At 42.7% G+C, this 14,765-nt stretch overlaps 1 protein-coding gene across 5 annotated transcripts in view; it reads right to left on the reverse strand.

Annotated features, from left to right (window-relative positions):
* LOC122396400 (octopamine receptor beta-3R-like) overlaps positions 1-14,765 on the reverse strand; it is a 101,320-nt gene that overhangs the window by 21,728 nt on the left and 64,827 nt on the right. For 3 of the 5 annotated variants that reach the window (XM_043394753.1, XM_043394752.1, XM_043394751.1), the window contains exons 2-3: positions 11,265-12,213; positions 8,890-9,190 (exon numbers count right to left, since the gene is read on the reverse strand). The exons of 1 other annotated variant lie outside the window; for it this stretch is intronic. In XM_043394753.1, coding sequence (XP_043250688.1) covers positions 8,890-9,190; positions 11,265-11,900 — 937 coding nt within the window. In that variant the 5' untranslated portion in view covers positions 11,901-12,213. Of the gene's footprint in view, positions 1-8,889; positions 9,191-11,264; positions 12,214-12,315; positions 14,732-14,765 lie in introns of those variants that run through there. One more of the 5 variants, XM_043394754.1, reaches the window with a different exon arrangement.

Raw genomic sequence — 14,765 nt, forward strand, 5'->3', positions numbered from 1 at the left:
TTAATTATCCGCCAATTTCCTGCAAACGTCGACAAATAAATCGCAAAGGTTGACATCTTCCCAAGTATAATACCGAAAAGAAGACGGGAAGAACGCTAGGGCGACCGTATTCAATTCTCTATTTAGTTACAATTCCGCGGCACGGGGAAGCCCCGAAATATTTCTCTGTCGTACATATTTCAACGAAATCTCCTCGTTTCCCTGGAAGAAGCTTTTTGAATCGCTTGTCCGGGAATATAAAGAACTGCGGCTTGATTCAGGGAACCTTTGGCGAAAGCGTTAAGGGTTTCGGTGTACCTTTCTTTGTGTTCGGGTCCAGCTCCGGTCTCGTGCAACCGCTTCTTTATTCCCAGCGTCTGGAAACCGCCCGGAAAGTCTCGTATACGGGCCTTTGTGCGATTCTTTCTGGGTCAGTTTCTAAATAGGCAACGACGCTCGTAAAAATCCACGGCGGGCTGCGTGAAAAGACGAACGCTAGCGGACGTCTGGCCGGAAAGCAAGGAGACGCGGTAGGAAAAGGATTTACTTTGGTTTGACACGTCTTTTTGATAAGTGGCCGACCCAGATGAGACGGATACTTATACAAATGTTGGGGTATCTTTGAGAAAAGAGGGTCTGCGACGACTGTATACTTTTTGCCCAACTTCAAAGGGGAGCCTTTTGGTCCAGAATGTCTTTGACGATTTAAGTAACACTGAACTTATGGAGCTAGAAACCTTGTAGATCATGGTTTGTCACCAATATTTATGTAAAAAGTTAGATGAATCTTTGAGAAAGATTGCTTATTCGACTGGACCTTCATGGTCGTTGGATACTCTTTTTATAGAAGAAGTTTTTAAGGCGTAATATGGGCAACAGGACCTCTGAACTAATCCTGGATCTACTTCAATGTCGCAGACTTACCGATGAAACACGATTTCTAATTTTGTAATGAGTGCCCGTGATGACTCGATTAAACTCTGTACTATCGAAACTTTAAATAGTAATTCGTTCTAAAACTGTCGGACTGAGAGAAGACCACGTTTGATATAGTACGCCTCCGATGTTGAGATGTTGATTGATGCATTGCTTTCGGGTAATCTGTGAAGGTATTGTCTCTTTGGGCGTACTTGGATGAAGCAGAAATGGCTGGGTGCCTAGAAACAACTAGGTCAGTCGTTAAGAAAGATTACCTGTATCATCTAATTTGCTTTAAGCTTTCTGGATGTAACGTGGTAGACAGACTTGACTTAATCCTGGAACCGATCTTATACGAAAACACTTAGATCGTGCATACTTGTGAAAGACAATAAACTAAGAGGACCACTGATCTACCAAATCCTAATTAACGAGATTTCGCTTTGTTTGTTTACGTATTGATCATATATTGGGGTTGGTGAACCTAAATGAAGCAGTAGCAGCCATGAGTGTATATAAAATTAGGTCAATATTTTAAGATTAGACCTGACACAAGCCTCGTAAGATTACGAAACGGCACGTATGTACGTTCGTATTTTATTTATCAAACTTTTCAGTGAAAGATGGCGGTAATGGCCATGGCATTAATTACCACGTGATTAATCACGCGGTAGCTCTGACGTTTCCACGACCATAATTGCAGACCGACTCAGACAGCCAAAACGGGTCCTCGTTAGGGGAGTTGTACGGTCAAGTGGCTCGTGCATAATTTCGCGGCGACGAAAAGTTTACTTTTGCCCGGTTATCAATTATTCATTCTATCACGTTTGTATTCGGGTCAGTCGTTAATCCGTTATTATCAAGATTACTCGCGGGAAATAAGGATGTTTCATGAATTATGAATGGTTTGGTTAGTCGCCCCGACCGCTCGGAAACTAACTTTTATCGATCATTAAGTGAACGCGTTGGATCATCGAGTCTTTATCAGGTTCCTTGGCCCGGAATCTCGAAGACGATAAAGGGAAGAGAGGATCAATTTCGCCAACTGGACTTGGATAAAATAAGTCATAACTAAAACCTAGCTTCTCTTGTCTGTCGAATCTAAAGAACGCCCTTCGAAGAGGTTCACGTTTGAACACGTGGATCTATTTTGTGCTAGTTCCCCGCGCATAAGTAATTGTCTTAGGTGTCCCAGCAATTTACAGTCTTGGCTCCGGGCCGTGACGTTTATCGTTGCTCATAAACGACGCGTGTATCACATTGTGGCTCGCATGCGCGAGCAATTAAACGGCCAAGTAAACAGATCCTCCGGTATCGTTGATGCTTACCCGTAACTTATGGACCGACTACGTGCAATTTGCTGGCGTGAATTAGGACCAGGGATTGCGATAATTTCACGCCATTGGCGACCACTCTGCCCTGCTTCGTTTCACCCCCCTCACCACCCACCCTGGAGCACTACGTGCACGTTGACAGACACAATCGCCGTGAAATACTAGGATATTTGCTATGTAAGATGAAATCGTTGCGTAGACTTCGATAACGTGCGAATCTGAGTGAAGTAGTCGAATCTTTTGGGCGTAGATGAAACTTGGACTTGTTCGCCAGGTCGTCAGAGTGACGAGAGTGGTTCGACAAGTGGAATTTGTTTACAAAGATCAGCCAATATTAATATTTGCAGAGTAGCTGACCAGATGGGAATACATACTCTGAATTTTAGCCAATTAACTACTTTATATAGCCAATTCATCTAGGTCTCGTTAGACTATTGAGAAACACACTTTCCAAGCATTTTAACTTCCCACCAGTTAGCTCTAAAAGTGTTTGAAGCTGTCAAATTACCGATGCCAAGTTGTCTTTCAAACTTCTTAACAGTCTGACGTGAACTTGACTCGGCCAGAGTTGTTTCGAGAGGAATACGTGGACGGTTTATGTAATCGAACAAATTGACTTTTGTTGGATCCGTCAGGTAGTCGGAGCATACCAAAGAGTTGAAATAGTAAATCAGGAGGGGATTAACCGATTTAAACAAAGTTTATAAAAGGCAATTTGTTACTCAATTTATAGAAATTAGAATTCATCAGATTTTGGATGTTCAGTCTTTCTGTGGTATAGGTTCCAGGTCAAAGTATCGTTGTTAATATTTAGACGCTCGCGAGCTGCTCTGATACGCGGCCATAATCACGAAATTGGACATGTCCATGGCTGGACCTGAAAGCAACACGACCACGAAATGCCAAGTTCGCTGGTTGAGGCTTTTGGCAACGCTTCCGTCTGGCTGTTCTCCACCAGGCTGATCGCTTACGAGATTCATAGCTCACTGTCACCAGAGGCATATTTATACTGCCGACTCGCGGGAATATTTTCGATTTGTCATGTTACGGAACGGTGCCGCGGCTTTAAATATGGCGCGCGCGAGCGGAGAAAGTGAGAAACTCGGGAAACATGGCGCCACAGTCAGTGATGCCAGATTGAGCACCGGGTGCACTACTCACACTATGCCAGATCACGCGTACGTGAGCTCGTGGAGTTTCGGACAGTCGTCAAAGGCAAACTGAGACATGCCCTCTTTCTCGATTCTCCGAAGCTGCCCGAAGTAATTTCGGACCGTCTCGTGGGAGTCGAGAGAGGAAGGCTCATTTGCCTTCTCGCTCTTGAACATCTGAAATTCGACCTCACGTCAATGGCATACGATTCCAAGTCTCGACTGCCCAGGTATTTTTTACTTTCCGACCAATGTATGTCGACGAACATAAGCAAGGTACTATAATGAAAAAAAATTTTGTGAAATTTTTCTTACGGAAATACACGTCTTAAGACCCCCCTGATCATATTTGAATTACTGAAAACAAATGAATTCTTTTTTATTATTTCTATGTATGAGCGTACATATGTACATCATTTCAGATATCACTTCTGATATATCACTGGCCCCTGCTGACCACTGCTGACCCTTGTTGACAACTTCTGATATGATGTATATGTATTAAAGCCTTGTATAATGTAAATCTATGGCAATAATTGTTATAATTTCAAAGAATTCTATGTGTTCTCATCATTTTTTACCTTTCTTTTCCTCTCCAAATCATTACCTTAGTTATAAAACTCCCTGAAACTCCTTGGTTTCCCTGAACCCACTAGGAAGTCCTGAAACTCAGAACTTTGCTAAAAATTCAGGGTTTCCAAGAATTTTCAGCGTTTCCTAGAAATTCCAGGTCTTTCCAGTTGTTTCAGGACTTTCCAGCTGTTTCAGGGCTTTCCAGTTGTTTCAGGGCTTTCTAGTTGTTTCGGGACTTTGCAACTGTTTCAGGACTATGCAGCCGTTCCAGGACTTCCCAGTTGTTTCAGGACTTTCCAACTGTTTCGGGACTTTCCAGCTGTTTCAGGACTTTCCAATTGTTTCAGGACTTTTTGACGAAAAAAATGAATTCTCGATTTTGCCAGCAGGTACGAGAGTTGGACACTTTGGGAATCGAATTTTAACCGGAAAACGGTCTCTTAAAACTAGGGCAATGATTTGGAGAGGAAAAGAAAGGTAAAAATGATGGAAACACATAGAATTCTTTGAAATTATTTCATTTATTGCCATAGATTTACAGTATACAAAGTTTTAATACATATACATCATGTCAGAAGTTGCCAACAAAGGCTAACAGTGGTCAACAAGGGCCAGCAGTGGTCAGCAGTGGTCAGCAGGAGCCAGCAAAGGCATGCAGATGCAATCAGAGACCAGCAGGAGCAAGCAGTAACACGTAGTAATCGTTATACGTTGTCAGAAGCATCAGGAGTGGTCAGCAGCGGTTAGCAGAGGACAGCAGGGGACAGCAGGGGCAGGCAATAGCAAGTTGTAATCGTTATACGTTGTCAGAAGTAACAGGAGTGGTCAGCAGCGGTTAGCAGAGGCAGGCAGAAGTCAGTAGTAATCGTTATACGCTGTCAGAAATATAATCGGTGGTCTGCAGAGGCTGTGAGAGGCTGGCAGTAGCCAGCAGTAATGGTTATACGTTGCCAGATGTATCAGAAGTGATATCTGAAATGATGTACATATGTACGCTCATACATAGGAATAATAAAAAAGAATTTATTTTTTTTCAATAATTCAAATATGATCAGGGGGTCTTAGAACGTGTATTTCGGTAAGAAAAATTTCACAAAATTTTTTTTCATTATAGTACCTTGCTTACGTTCGTCTACATACATAGGTCGGAAAGTAAAAAATACCTGAGCAGTCGAGACTTGGAATCGTATGCCGTCGACGTGAGGTCGAATTTCAGTTGTTCAAGAGCGAGAAGGCAAATGAGCCTTCCTCTCTCGACTCCCACGAGGCGGTCAGTAATTACTTCGGGCAGCTTCGGAGAATCGAGAAAGAGGGCATGTGTCAGTTTGCCTTTGTCGACTCTCCGAAACTCCACGAGTTCACGTACGCGTGATCTGGCATGTGTGAGTAGGGCACCGTCGGTGCTTTTCTGGCACCTCTGGCCACAGTCGATGGTGAAACGATGACTGATCGGCCAAACACGATTACCAGTTGCGCTGAATGTCGATTACAGAAATTGATACGTTTATTCGTCGAAACAAAGTATGATGAAGGGATTTCGACACTTGTAGAGAATTTTCGAGCACATTTATTTATGACCATCGTCGCACGAGGAAATAAATTTTTGACCGAAATGCGATTATCGCGGCACGAGTGACTCTTTTTTTATTTTAGTTCCAGTTCCCACTTAGTCTGAATTGAACGTTTGCCAATGAGCGTGTTTATTGGACTTTATTGCAAAATTTAAGGGGATATTACAAAACGTGCTTATTTTCGTAAAGCCTTCCGACAGATTTTATGTGGCTCTCAACCGTAATCTCTTTGTCTCGAACAGAACTAAATTCGTTCATACTCCTTTTCGATTTTCGATATCAAATTATCGGGGATTCTTTTAATCGCGACTGGGTCACGTTGGGAGTTCGATAAACGTCGAAATAAATTCGAGTGTAAAATGACACGTCGTTCGAATAATGCGCGCCAACACGTGGGACACATCGATGCATCTCGCCAATAATAAACGCCATGTTCATTACACGTAGAGTACTAAATTTCTCCGGCGCTGCGTTATTTTAGGCGAAATGCATTTAGACGTAAATGCATCCCCGTCGAGACAAAATTCCCGCTCCCATGCGCGATACCCACGCCAGGTTAAAAGCGACACTTAGGCTGACGAGGCGCTCGCTACGCCTAAATGCTTCCCAGCTGGAAAATTTCATTCTCGCCCGCCTGTTAAATCGATCCATTCATAAGATCGACATGACGTCGCCCGACAGTCGTCCATCCATTACGTAAAACTAACGATTATTATTATTATCACGCAATCGTATCAATTTTGTCACTGTACTACCCAAACTTGATCGAATTTCAATAAACAATCTCGCGTTTTCCTCTTATTAAAAGAAAACTCCGGCGATGGTGACGCGTTAAAGTCTGATCCCGCTAATTTGGTATTGTAAATTAATGTTAAATATTCGTTGACGTTAACAGCTGCTATTTTGCCAAACGTCCAAACGGCTCGTTTCATCGGTGACGCAAATTGAAAGGAACACCGTTCTTTCCGAGCGTTCCAACGGTCAAGACAAAAAAGGAAATTGAGTTAGGCTTCAGTTAAGAAGCTCCATTTACCATTCCAGTAACAAATTGCGACCATTATCGCCGCGCAACTGCGTGCTGTGATCACCGGCGATAAGAAAAATTCTCGTCCCGAGTCGCTGATCATCCGCGCCATTCGGATTGTCGGTCATGTTTGAAATATAACCAACCATTTCTACGCCACCTTTTCACCTCTGTCGGACGTAACGCGAGAAAAATTACCGCTTTCGATTCAATTATAATTCCTTGCTGTTGTGAAACATAAGACACAGAGAAATTGGGTACATCAATCGGGTTAGAAAATATCTGTTGCATTTGTGAACAAAAAACAGTAAATATAGGTTTTAAAACGTTGGAAAATTATATCACAAACGTGTCGAATCTGGACACTGTAGACGCTGAAGCGAATAAAGAGGTACCCGGTTAAGTGTCGTTGTTGCTACCTCGATAAGTGTTACATTGTCACCAACACCAACGTTATTATACTCTGCTCGTCTTTTGTATAATAAATAATAGTAATAAGAACAAAAAAAAAGTCAAATCTGGACATTGTGTATACCCCTTTAACTGTCACGGTTGCGACCTCGATAAGTGTTACATTGTCACCAAAACCAACGTTATTATACTCTGCTCGTCTTTCGTATAATAAATAATAGTAATAAGAACAAAAAACAGTAAAATCTGGACATTGTATATACCCCTTTAACTGTCGCGGTTGCTACCTCGATAAGTGTCACATCGTTGCTAATACCAACGTTATTACACTCCACTCGTCTTTCGTATAATGAATAATGGTAATAATTAATGTCACAATTCGCGAAATCTTTGTTCTGGACTATTAAAAAACGCACCATTCTTTCTGCGAGGCATCAGACCTCGCATAAGAACAGTCTAATTGTCGACTTACGAGCCCCGAACGAATCACTTGTTTCCATTCAATTCCCTTCCCAGCGGAGTCGAAGTTTATCCTTGAACGTCGCACCAAGGGCCGTTTTTACGCGCCGCCTCGACAAATTACCGTGAAATTTCGCCACGGGATTAAGGTCGTCCCATGGCACCAGCGACAGACTCAAAACGCTTCGAAAGTTGCCCGGATTAACACCACGAAACATCGAATACAAAATAGGAGAATTAAACGTTCGAAAATCGTCTAAACTAACTTGTAGCTTTTTTCATTTTCTCGCTGGACGCTTCAAAAATAAAATCCACAAATATTTGAACGAATTGTTCTTTAAACGTAGAAAAGAATTGAAACATTTTTGGGGTTCTTGAATTTCTCATTTTGTTTATAGAATAATTGATTTGTGATTTGCTTAAAAATTCGTAAGAGAATGGAACAGCCATCACTACTATTGACCTTGACGAGCATTGGAACTGGCAGAAAAATTACATACGGCATCAATCTCGATCATTACGGACGCATGTAATTTTTGCCCGCGGTAATTGGCCACACTTAAACGCATTTTTACGATACGATTGCCAAACCGAACGTCTCGAGGGGCCACAGAGTTTTTGCACGATCCTCGATTCTCTTTGTTCTTCGTTCCCTTCGATTTCGATTCAACCATCAATGTCTTTCGACTTTTATTTATGCCCCAATTTGCAGAACGTTCGTGACAGATAAAGTCTTGTTGCTCAGGGGGAGAGAAAAAAAAAATCTGGAGTTTCAATTTGCAGTAAATTTTCAGTGAAAAGAGTTTCATTACCGTAGGAACTGTCAAGTGGAAGGTTCAGAAAATTTATGGTGCAAGTTTGGTTCTTGGAAGATGGAAACCCTTTCGAAAATACTTGCGGAATCGATTCTAAAACAACAGATATTTCGCCACTGAGGCAAAGTGTCGTTTAAGTTTTATTAATTTTGCTTCGACTTGGAAATTCCGAAAAATAACATTTTACACGTTTGAAGTTGGCGTCTTATCTTTTCACGATAAATTTTACTGTCCAAATAATCTTTTTGATAAAAGTGTTTCGTGACAAAAATAATTTTCACGAATCACGGATTGTTTATTTTCTGCCGTTGTTTCAAAACAGCCACTTAATACGTGTCTCGTAAAATAGATTTCCAAGAGGCGCTCTAAAAATACGAAACCTCCAGAATTTCGTGGTCGTGTGCAATCACGCTAGAGCCAGAAGTGTATCGCGACACGAATTTTCGGGAAGTGCGAACAGCTTCAGTGGCAATGAAAAGACAGTGTAACACTGTTTTATAACGACAAGGAATTATAATTCAATCCAAAGTGGTAAGTTTTCATACGATATGCCTGCGTGGAAATAGGAGGTTGTATTTCAAACATGGCCGACGATCCTCGACCCTGTATTTTAATTCGCTTTTTTTCTTTTTTTTCTTTTTTTGTGCCACTCACCGTTCTCCACGTTCAGCTCCGCGGCGGTTCTGTAAGAAATAGGCCTCCCAAAGTCGCTGACATCGCTCGGATGCAGCAATAATTGATGAGACGCTCTGGAATGATGCCTGGAGGTGGACGCACGATGCAAGTGAACACTATTTAGCACGGTATTGCTGGAGGCACGGCTCAGTGCCTCCCTTTGACGCACAGCCTCCTTGTAGATCTTGCAGTACATCACGATCATCACCACGCCAGGTATCCAGAATGACACCGAGGAACTTATCACCGCGTATGGTTTATTCACCAGGAATTTGCATATCTGATTCAACGAAATTCGACGATGATTTTTAACAGAACGTTCCATCGAAAGATTTAGATTTGCTCGAGTCGTTTAGATTCTTGGTGATCTCTTACGAACCAGTTAAACCCCAAAATTGACGAGTCTAAGTCGAAGGAAACGCGCAAAATGAACGAAGAAAAATTTAAAAAGAAATATTTCTAACCATATAACGAAATTCGACGATGATTTTTAACAGAACGTTCCATCGAAAGATTTAGATTTGCTCGAGTCGTTTAGATTCTTGGTGATCTCTTACGAACCAGTTAAACCCCAAAATTGACGAGTCTAAGTCGAAGGAAACGCGCAAAATGAACGAAGAAAAATTTAAAAAGAAATATTTCTAACCATATAACGAAATTCGACGATGATTTTTAACAGAACGTTCCATCGAAAGATTTAGATTTGCTCGAGTCGTTTAGATTCTTGGTGATCTCTTACGAGCTTGTTAAACCCCGAAATTGACGAATCTAAGTCGAAGGAAACGCACAAAATGAACGAAGAAAATTTTTAAAAGAAATATTTCTAACCATACATTTCAACTAGAGAACAAATAGCTATGAAGATTAATGGTACTAGCGACGAAATTGAAACTAAAGTTCCCCGAAGTTATAGCTGGAAATTAGGAAGATCCACGCTTCAGACGTTCATTGTCCGAAACAGTTCGGTGTAATGACGCTGTTCAAGAAACTCTCGAGGAAATTCCCAAGGAAAGCAATAAATTTCACACCATCTTCCTTCGGTCGCTAGTTCCATTCCGGCCGCAATTTCTCGGGGATAAATTATAATAATGTACGTGCACCGGCACGTGTATCTTTCCGTGTACGCGTCCGAGCAAAGTTATAAGTGCTCGAATACCGGATGAGAAGCTATAAAACAACGGAATATGACTTTGGATATAATAACGGAGCATGTTGTTTGGAAACTACGCTAACTGCGGTTGAACAAGAAACATTGCGTAACTGGAGTCGTGGAAATGTTACCCGTCTCTCTCGAAACACACCAGACGTGTGAAAACATGGCCATTTTTCAGCGCCCACGGGAATTTGTCGAATCAGTTTTCCTTTCTTATTCCACTCCATTCACGGTCTCATCCTTTTTCCATAAAGCAATAATTACAGTCCGGTTCTAATTCATTGATAAATTTTAGCGATGACAAGAGAAATCAATTTTACATTTGAGAATTCGAAGCTAAACCGCACGATAGGATGTGATGATGTTAATGAAATAAACAGCTCGATTACGACGAAGAAACTAGGCCCAGAATATTTGGAAACAATGTAATGTACAAAGGAATGCAACGTATGTGTTGGACGTAGAATTATTAAAGCTATTAATCCTCAGTTTCCGTTTATAGTACGCTCGGATAACAGGCGTACGCTAAATCATCTCTATGCAAATTTCGAAGGCCGTTCATCTTGCCTATAGTTTCCTTTCGTTGCATTCCTCGTTCGATTTTCCGCGGATTGGAATTCTATCTTGCGCGATTCAAGTGTAAATACCTAATCGAGTATTCTATTAACAGAAATGAGCGAATGGAACTGCGCTCGTGCACGAGATCAACGTAAAAACGAGTACAAATTGCAAATTATCTCGTAGTTCCATGCAGTAAACGCAGTAACGAAATATCAGTCGAAAACATTTCCTCTACAAAAATAATAGGTATGACTCTAGCAACATATACATCTGCAAGTACCCTAAACTGATCATTTTAAGAAGTCCTAGAACACTGTCTGTAAGAAATCCAAGTCCTAGTAACTAGTCACCAAGATCTATTATCGAGAATGGACGTCAAATATCCCCCCTACACTTAAGAAGGGAGACTCGTGCAAAATGATAAAACAAGAAGTGATATTTAACAATTTTTTTACAGCATAAGGATCTCATGAAACTTTTCACCACTTTCCACATACAGGGTATCTGACCATGAATGATTCTGGAGGGATTGAAGGATTTCGATCCTCGTGCTGTAAGAAAATTGTCAAATATCACTTCTCGTTTCGCCATTTTACGTGAGTCAGCCCCCTCAATTCAACGCGAGCCATCCAAACTCTACCTGAGGATTGTCTCGCAGATAGTCCAGGTGTTCTTTCGTGGCGTACCATCCCATGAAAATGGGGATGAAGCTGATCAGAGCTGGCAGAAGCCACGCGCTACCCAGCATACAGGTGACGGTGATCCTCCTCATGATGGCCGCGTATTCCAGGGGCCTGACGATCGCGTAGTACCTGTCCACGCTGATGCAGCACAGATGGAGGATCGAGGCCGTGGAGAAGTAGACATCCAGGGAGCTCCATACGTCGCACATGACCCTGCCGAACACCCAGCGTCCCGTCAGCTCCACGGACGCGTTGAAGCTCATCGCGCATACCGCCACCAAGAAATCAGCCGCGGCCAGGCTGACCACGTACCGATTGGTGGGCACACGCAGCTTCCTGTGACGTCTGACGCTGGCTATCACCAGGGTGTTGCCTATCAACGCTGTCACGATGATACTGATCATCACCACGCCCTTTACCACCGTCCAGATCACGTGGGGCTGCTGATACGAGTCCACGGAGACGGTGACCGCTTGCAACGTGTTCCTCACCGTCGTGTTCAACGACTCCGAGATACGATCGATGCCGGTGGTTGTACTAATCCTGCCCAACGATAAGTCCACGTCCTCCTCTGCTGGCTCACTGACTTCCATTCCAGTGTACACGGCCTGGGTGCATGTTAGACGCCGGAACACGGTTCAGGGTATAGGCTGTTGCTCCCGAAACGCGGCTTTGAAGTTCCTGCAGATGCTGGGGGACATCGACCGCCAACGGTTCTGAGTGTCGACATGCATCGCGCTTCCGGGAGTTCGGAATTGGTTTCGCGGTCTGAGCCAGCCCTGATATCTGTCAGAATCTGACGAAATTCTACTCTACCACCTCCTATCGTCGATGTTTCGATAGAGTTTGAAACGCAAACGTTGGTACATTGGGGATTCCTTCCTACATACGTCTTTTTGTTTATACCTAGATTAGAAAAATTGAGTGAGGCCTACGTCCACTTAGACTGGTGTCTTTGATTGATTAAAAACGCTAAATCGATCAAACGCGTTCTGCAAGCGAACTTACAGGAGTTAATCTGTTAGCTTGAAATCTGTTTACTATTGTAGCCTCCCATGCTCACCGCCAGAGGGATCGCGCTCTCACAAGCGCTCGACCGACCCCTCGGTTGCTATATATACACTCCTCGTACTTCAGTTAGTATAGTAGGTGGTCCAAAAAATGTGATCCGGTGATTCCACGGGCCTACTTAAAAATTGCCAAAGTAATCCTAAACTTTAAACAACGGAGACACTTCTCTTGGTAATTCCATGTAAACGAAAGGATGATAGAAGTTTCTCAAACCCATATGAAAGGTCAACGCGCGCGACCAGCGAGTATACTTTCCACATAAACATCCCACCACCCCCCGGAGCTCTGCAGAGCATACTTTAACATTAAAGTAAACTCTGGTTGGAGTGCCGGGCGAGACAAGTTGTATGCATATTTAGCTTGCCCGAAAAACACCGTCCTCTCGGGTCTTCCAAGTAAAACGCAAACAGTAGGGAACGTAGACATAATGCGTAAGTATCTGACCTGGAATTACGGGCGGAAACCCCAGTAGAGGCAAAGTTTCCCGGTTTTTATGCAGGATTTACCTGCACACGTTGAACGGAACTTCTAATCTTCGAAGTATCGCGCAAGTTTAACGCGCTGGGAATACTAAGGTCTCTAGCTTGAGATCTTTGATAAGTGTAGGGACACCAGGAGCATTTCTCAGCATTATTCGACCGAGAAGGAGTTTATAGTAGCGATTCTATGATCAATCCGTGTTTGAGGCGACGGTTTAACGAGGTTTCAGGTTTTGAAATTACATTATTACGATCCACTCACGACTAGGTGTACTCGTTCACACTGATGGCAGAGCCATAATACGATTTCAACCACAATCGCGTGTAAATTTAGTCCGTGTTTCCATTAATGGTTTCATGGTTGAACGGTACCAGCCAATAGTTGTCAAATAATTGCGTTTTCGTTTGTAATAATTATGGCATGCGGGATTGACGTTGCTCCTCGAATCTAGTTAACCATATATGGTTTATTAATGAGCGTGGCGGATTCAACAGGTTATTCTAACTTCGTGTGCTTTCGATGCGATCGTAAACACCCTATCTTCGAACAATTCCCGGCATGCAACGTCTGACACGGCTCAGCTCGAATAACACGGCTCGAAACCACCTGCCAGCGCGGGGGAGAGACAGTGTCCTGGCGTCAGAATCCTACAGAAGGACTGCTTAATCCCTGCCCCCGATGCCAAATACAGAAGCAGACTTAAAACTTGCCAGTCGTTAGGTTCAACCAGCTTTAGGAGGGACTGGGCGATAACTGCTGCGACTAAAGAGCTATCCATCTAGATAGAGACGAGTGGCAAACTCAGAATCAGACCTAGAACTTGTCAGCTAATGGATAAGGTTAACATAATTTGAAGCTGAGTTGAATAGCTTTGAATACTAAACGAAAGACGCAGATGAATGATAGTCTTTCGAGGACGCCAAAGTGCATCCAAAGTCAGACTTAAAACTTGTTGGCTGGTGCAAATAGCTTTAAATGGAATTAAGAGATAGGGCAGCTTGACACGTGGAACTGCAGAGTCAAGGATGATAGAAACGTAGACGAGGCATTGGCGTGGGCTCGTATTCTCTTTCGAGGCATATTTTCCCCAACTATGCAGGTGCCTCGATCTCGAATAATGGCTACAAACTAGCTGACGACGAGTCTTCAAACTCGCTATGCGCATTTAACTGCACGAAGTTCCATTCACACTATAGCGACGACCAATTACTCCGCAAGGATTGCGGGTCTGTCGTTATTATGTTAATGTCACGGATACTCGAGATGAGACTTACGGATCCCTGGAAACTTTAGACCGAAAGGGGGAAAAGACAGCAGTGTGCGTGCCTTTGTCGCCAGCCTCTTACGCAACCATAGTTTTGTTTCATAGTAGCACGTCGATGTGCAATTTTCTTTTTTTCTTCTGGGTGTTCGAATTAAGCGACTTCAGGATTTTATCTGTTAATAAAGGTGTCTGCAGTGGCTTATTGAAGGTACTGATGAAAACATGCCATCAAAACGTAAGGTAATCGGTTACCTTACTCCGTCGCTCCTTTGTTATTTTTTGTTGTAACATCTACTGGTTAATTGACACGTGCTGCTACAATGGAAGCAGGAAATTACTCTGCACGACAGGGAGATACTTAATAATATGCCATTACTCGCTGACCTCTAGACCTCTATCTACAACAGCTATAGATATCGCTTTGGACTCGTGTTTATCACTGGATTTACTTTTATTTCTAGTTAGACGATAAAAAGTTTAGTTCAAATACAATGATACGGAGGTTAGGGCGGGAAACCACTGTGGCGGTTGAAAATAAAGGCAATTTTCAAGAATTTTTTGGGCATAACTATGAAACCCTTTCTGATAAATGTTTAATGTTCTCGAGAGTACATTTCTTGAACTACTTCGTGTAAAAATTTCG

Source organism: Colletes gigas, unplaced genomic scaffold (assembly GCF_013123115.1).
Source record: "Colletes gigas isolate AHSC1104 unplaced genomic scaffold, ASM1312311v1 Colletes_gigas_Sc00007, whole genome shotgun sequence".
Classification (NCBI taxonomy): Eukaryota; Metazoa; Arthropoda; class Insecta; order Hymenoptera; family Colletidae; genus Colletes; species Colletes gigas.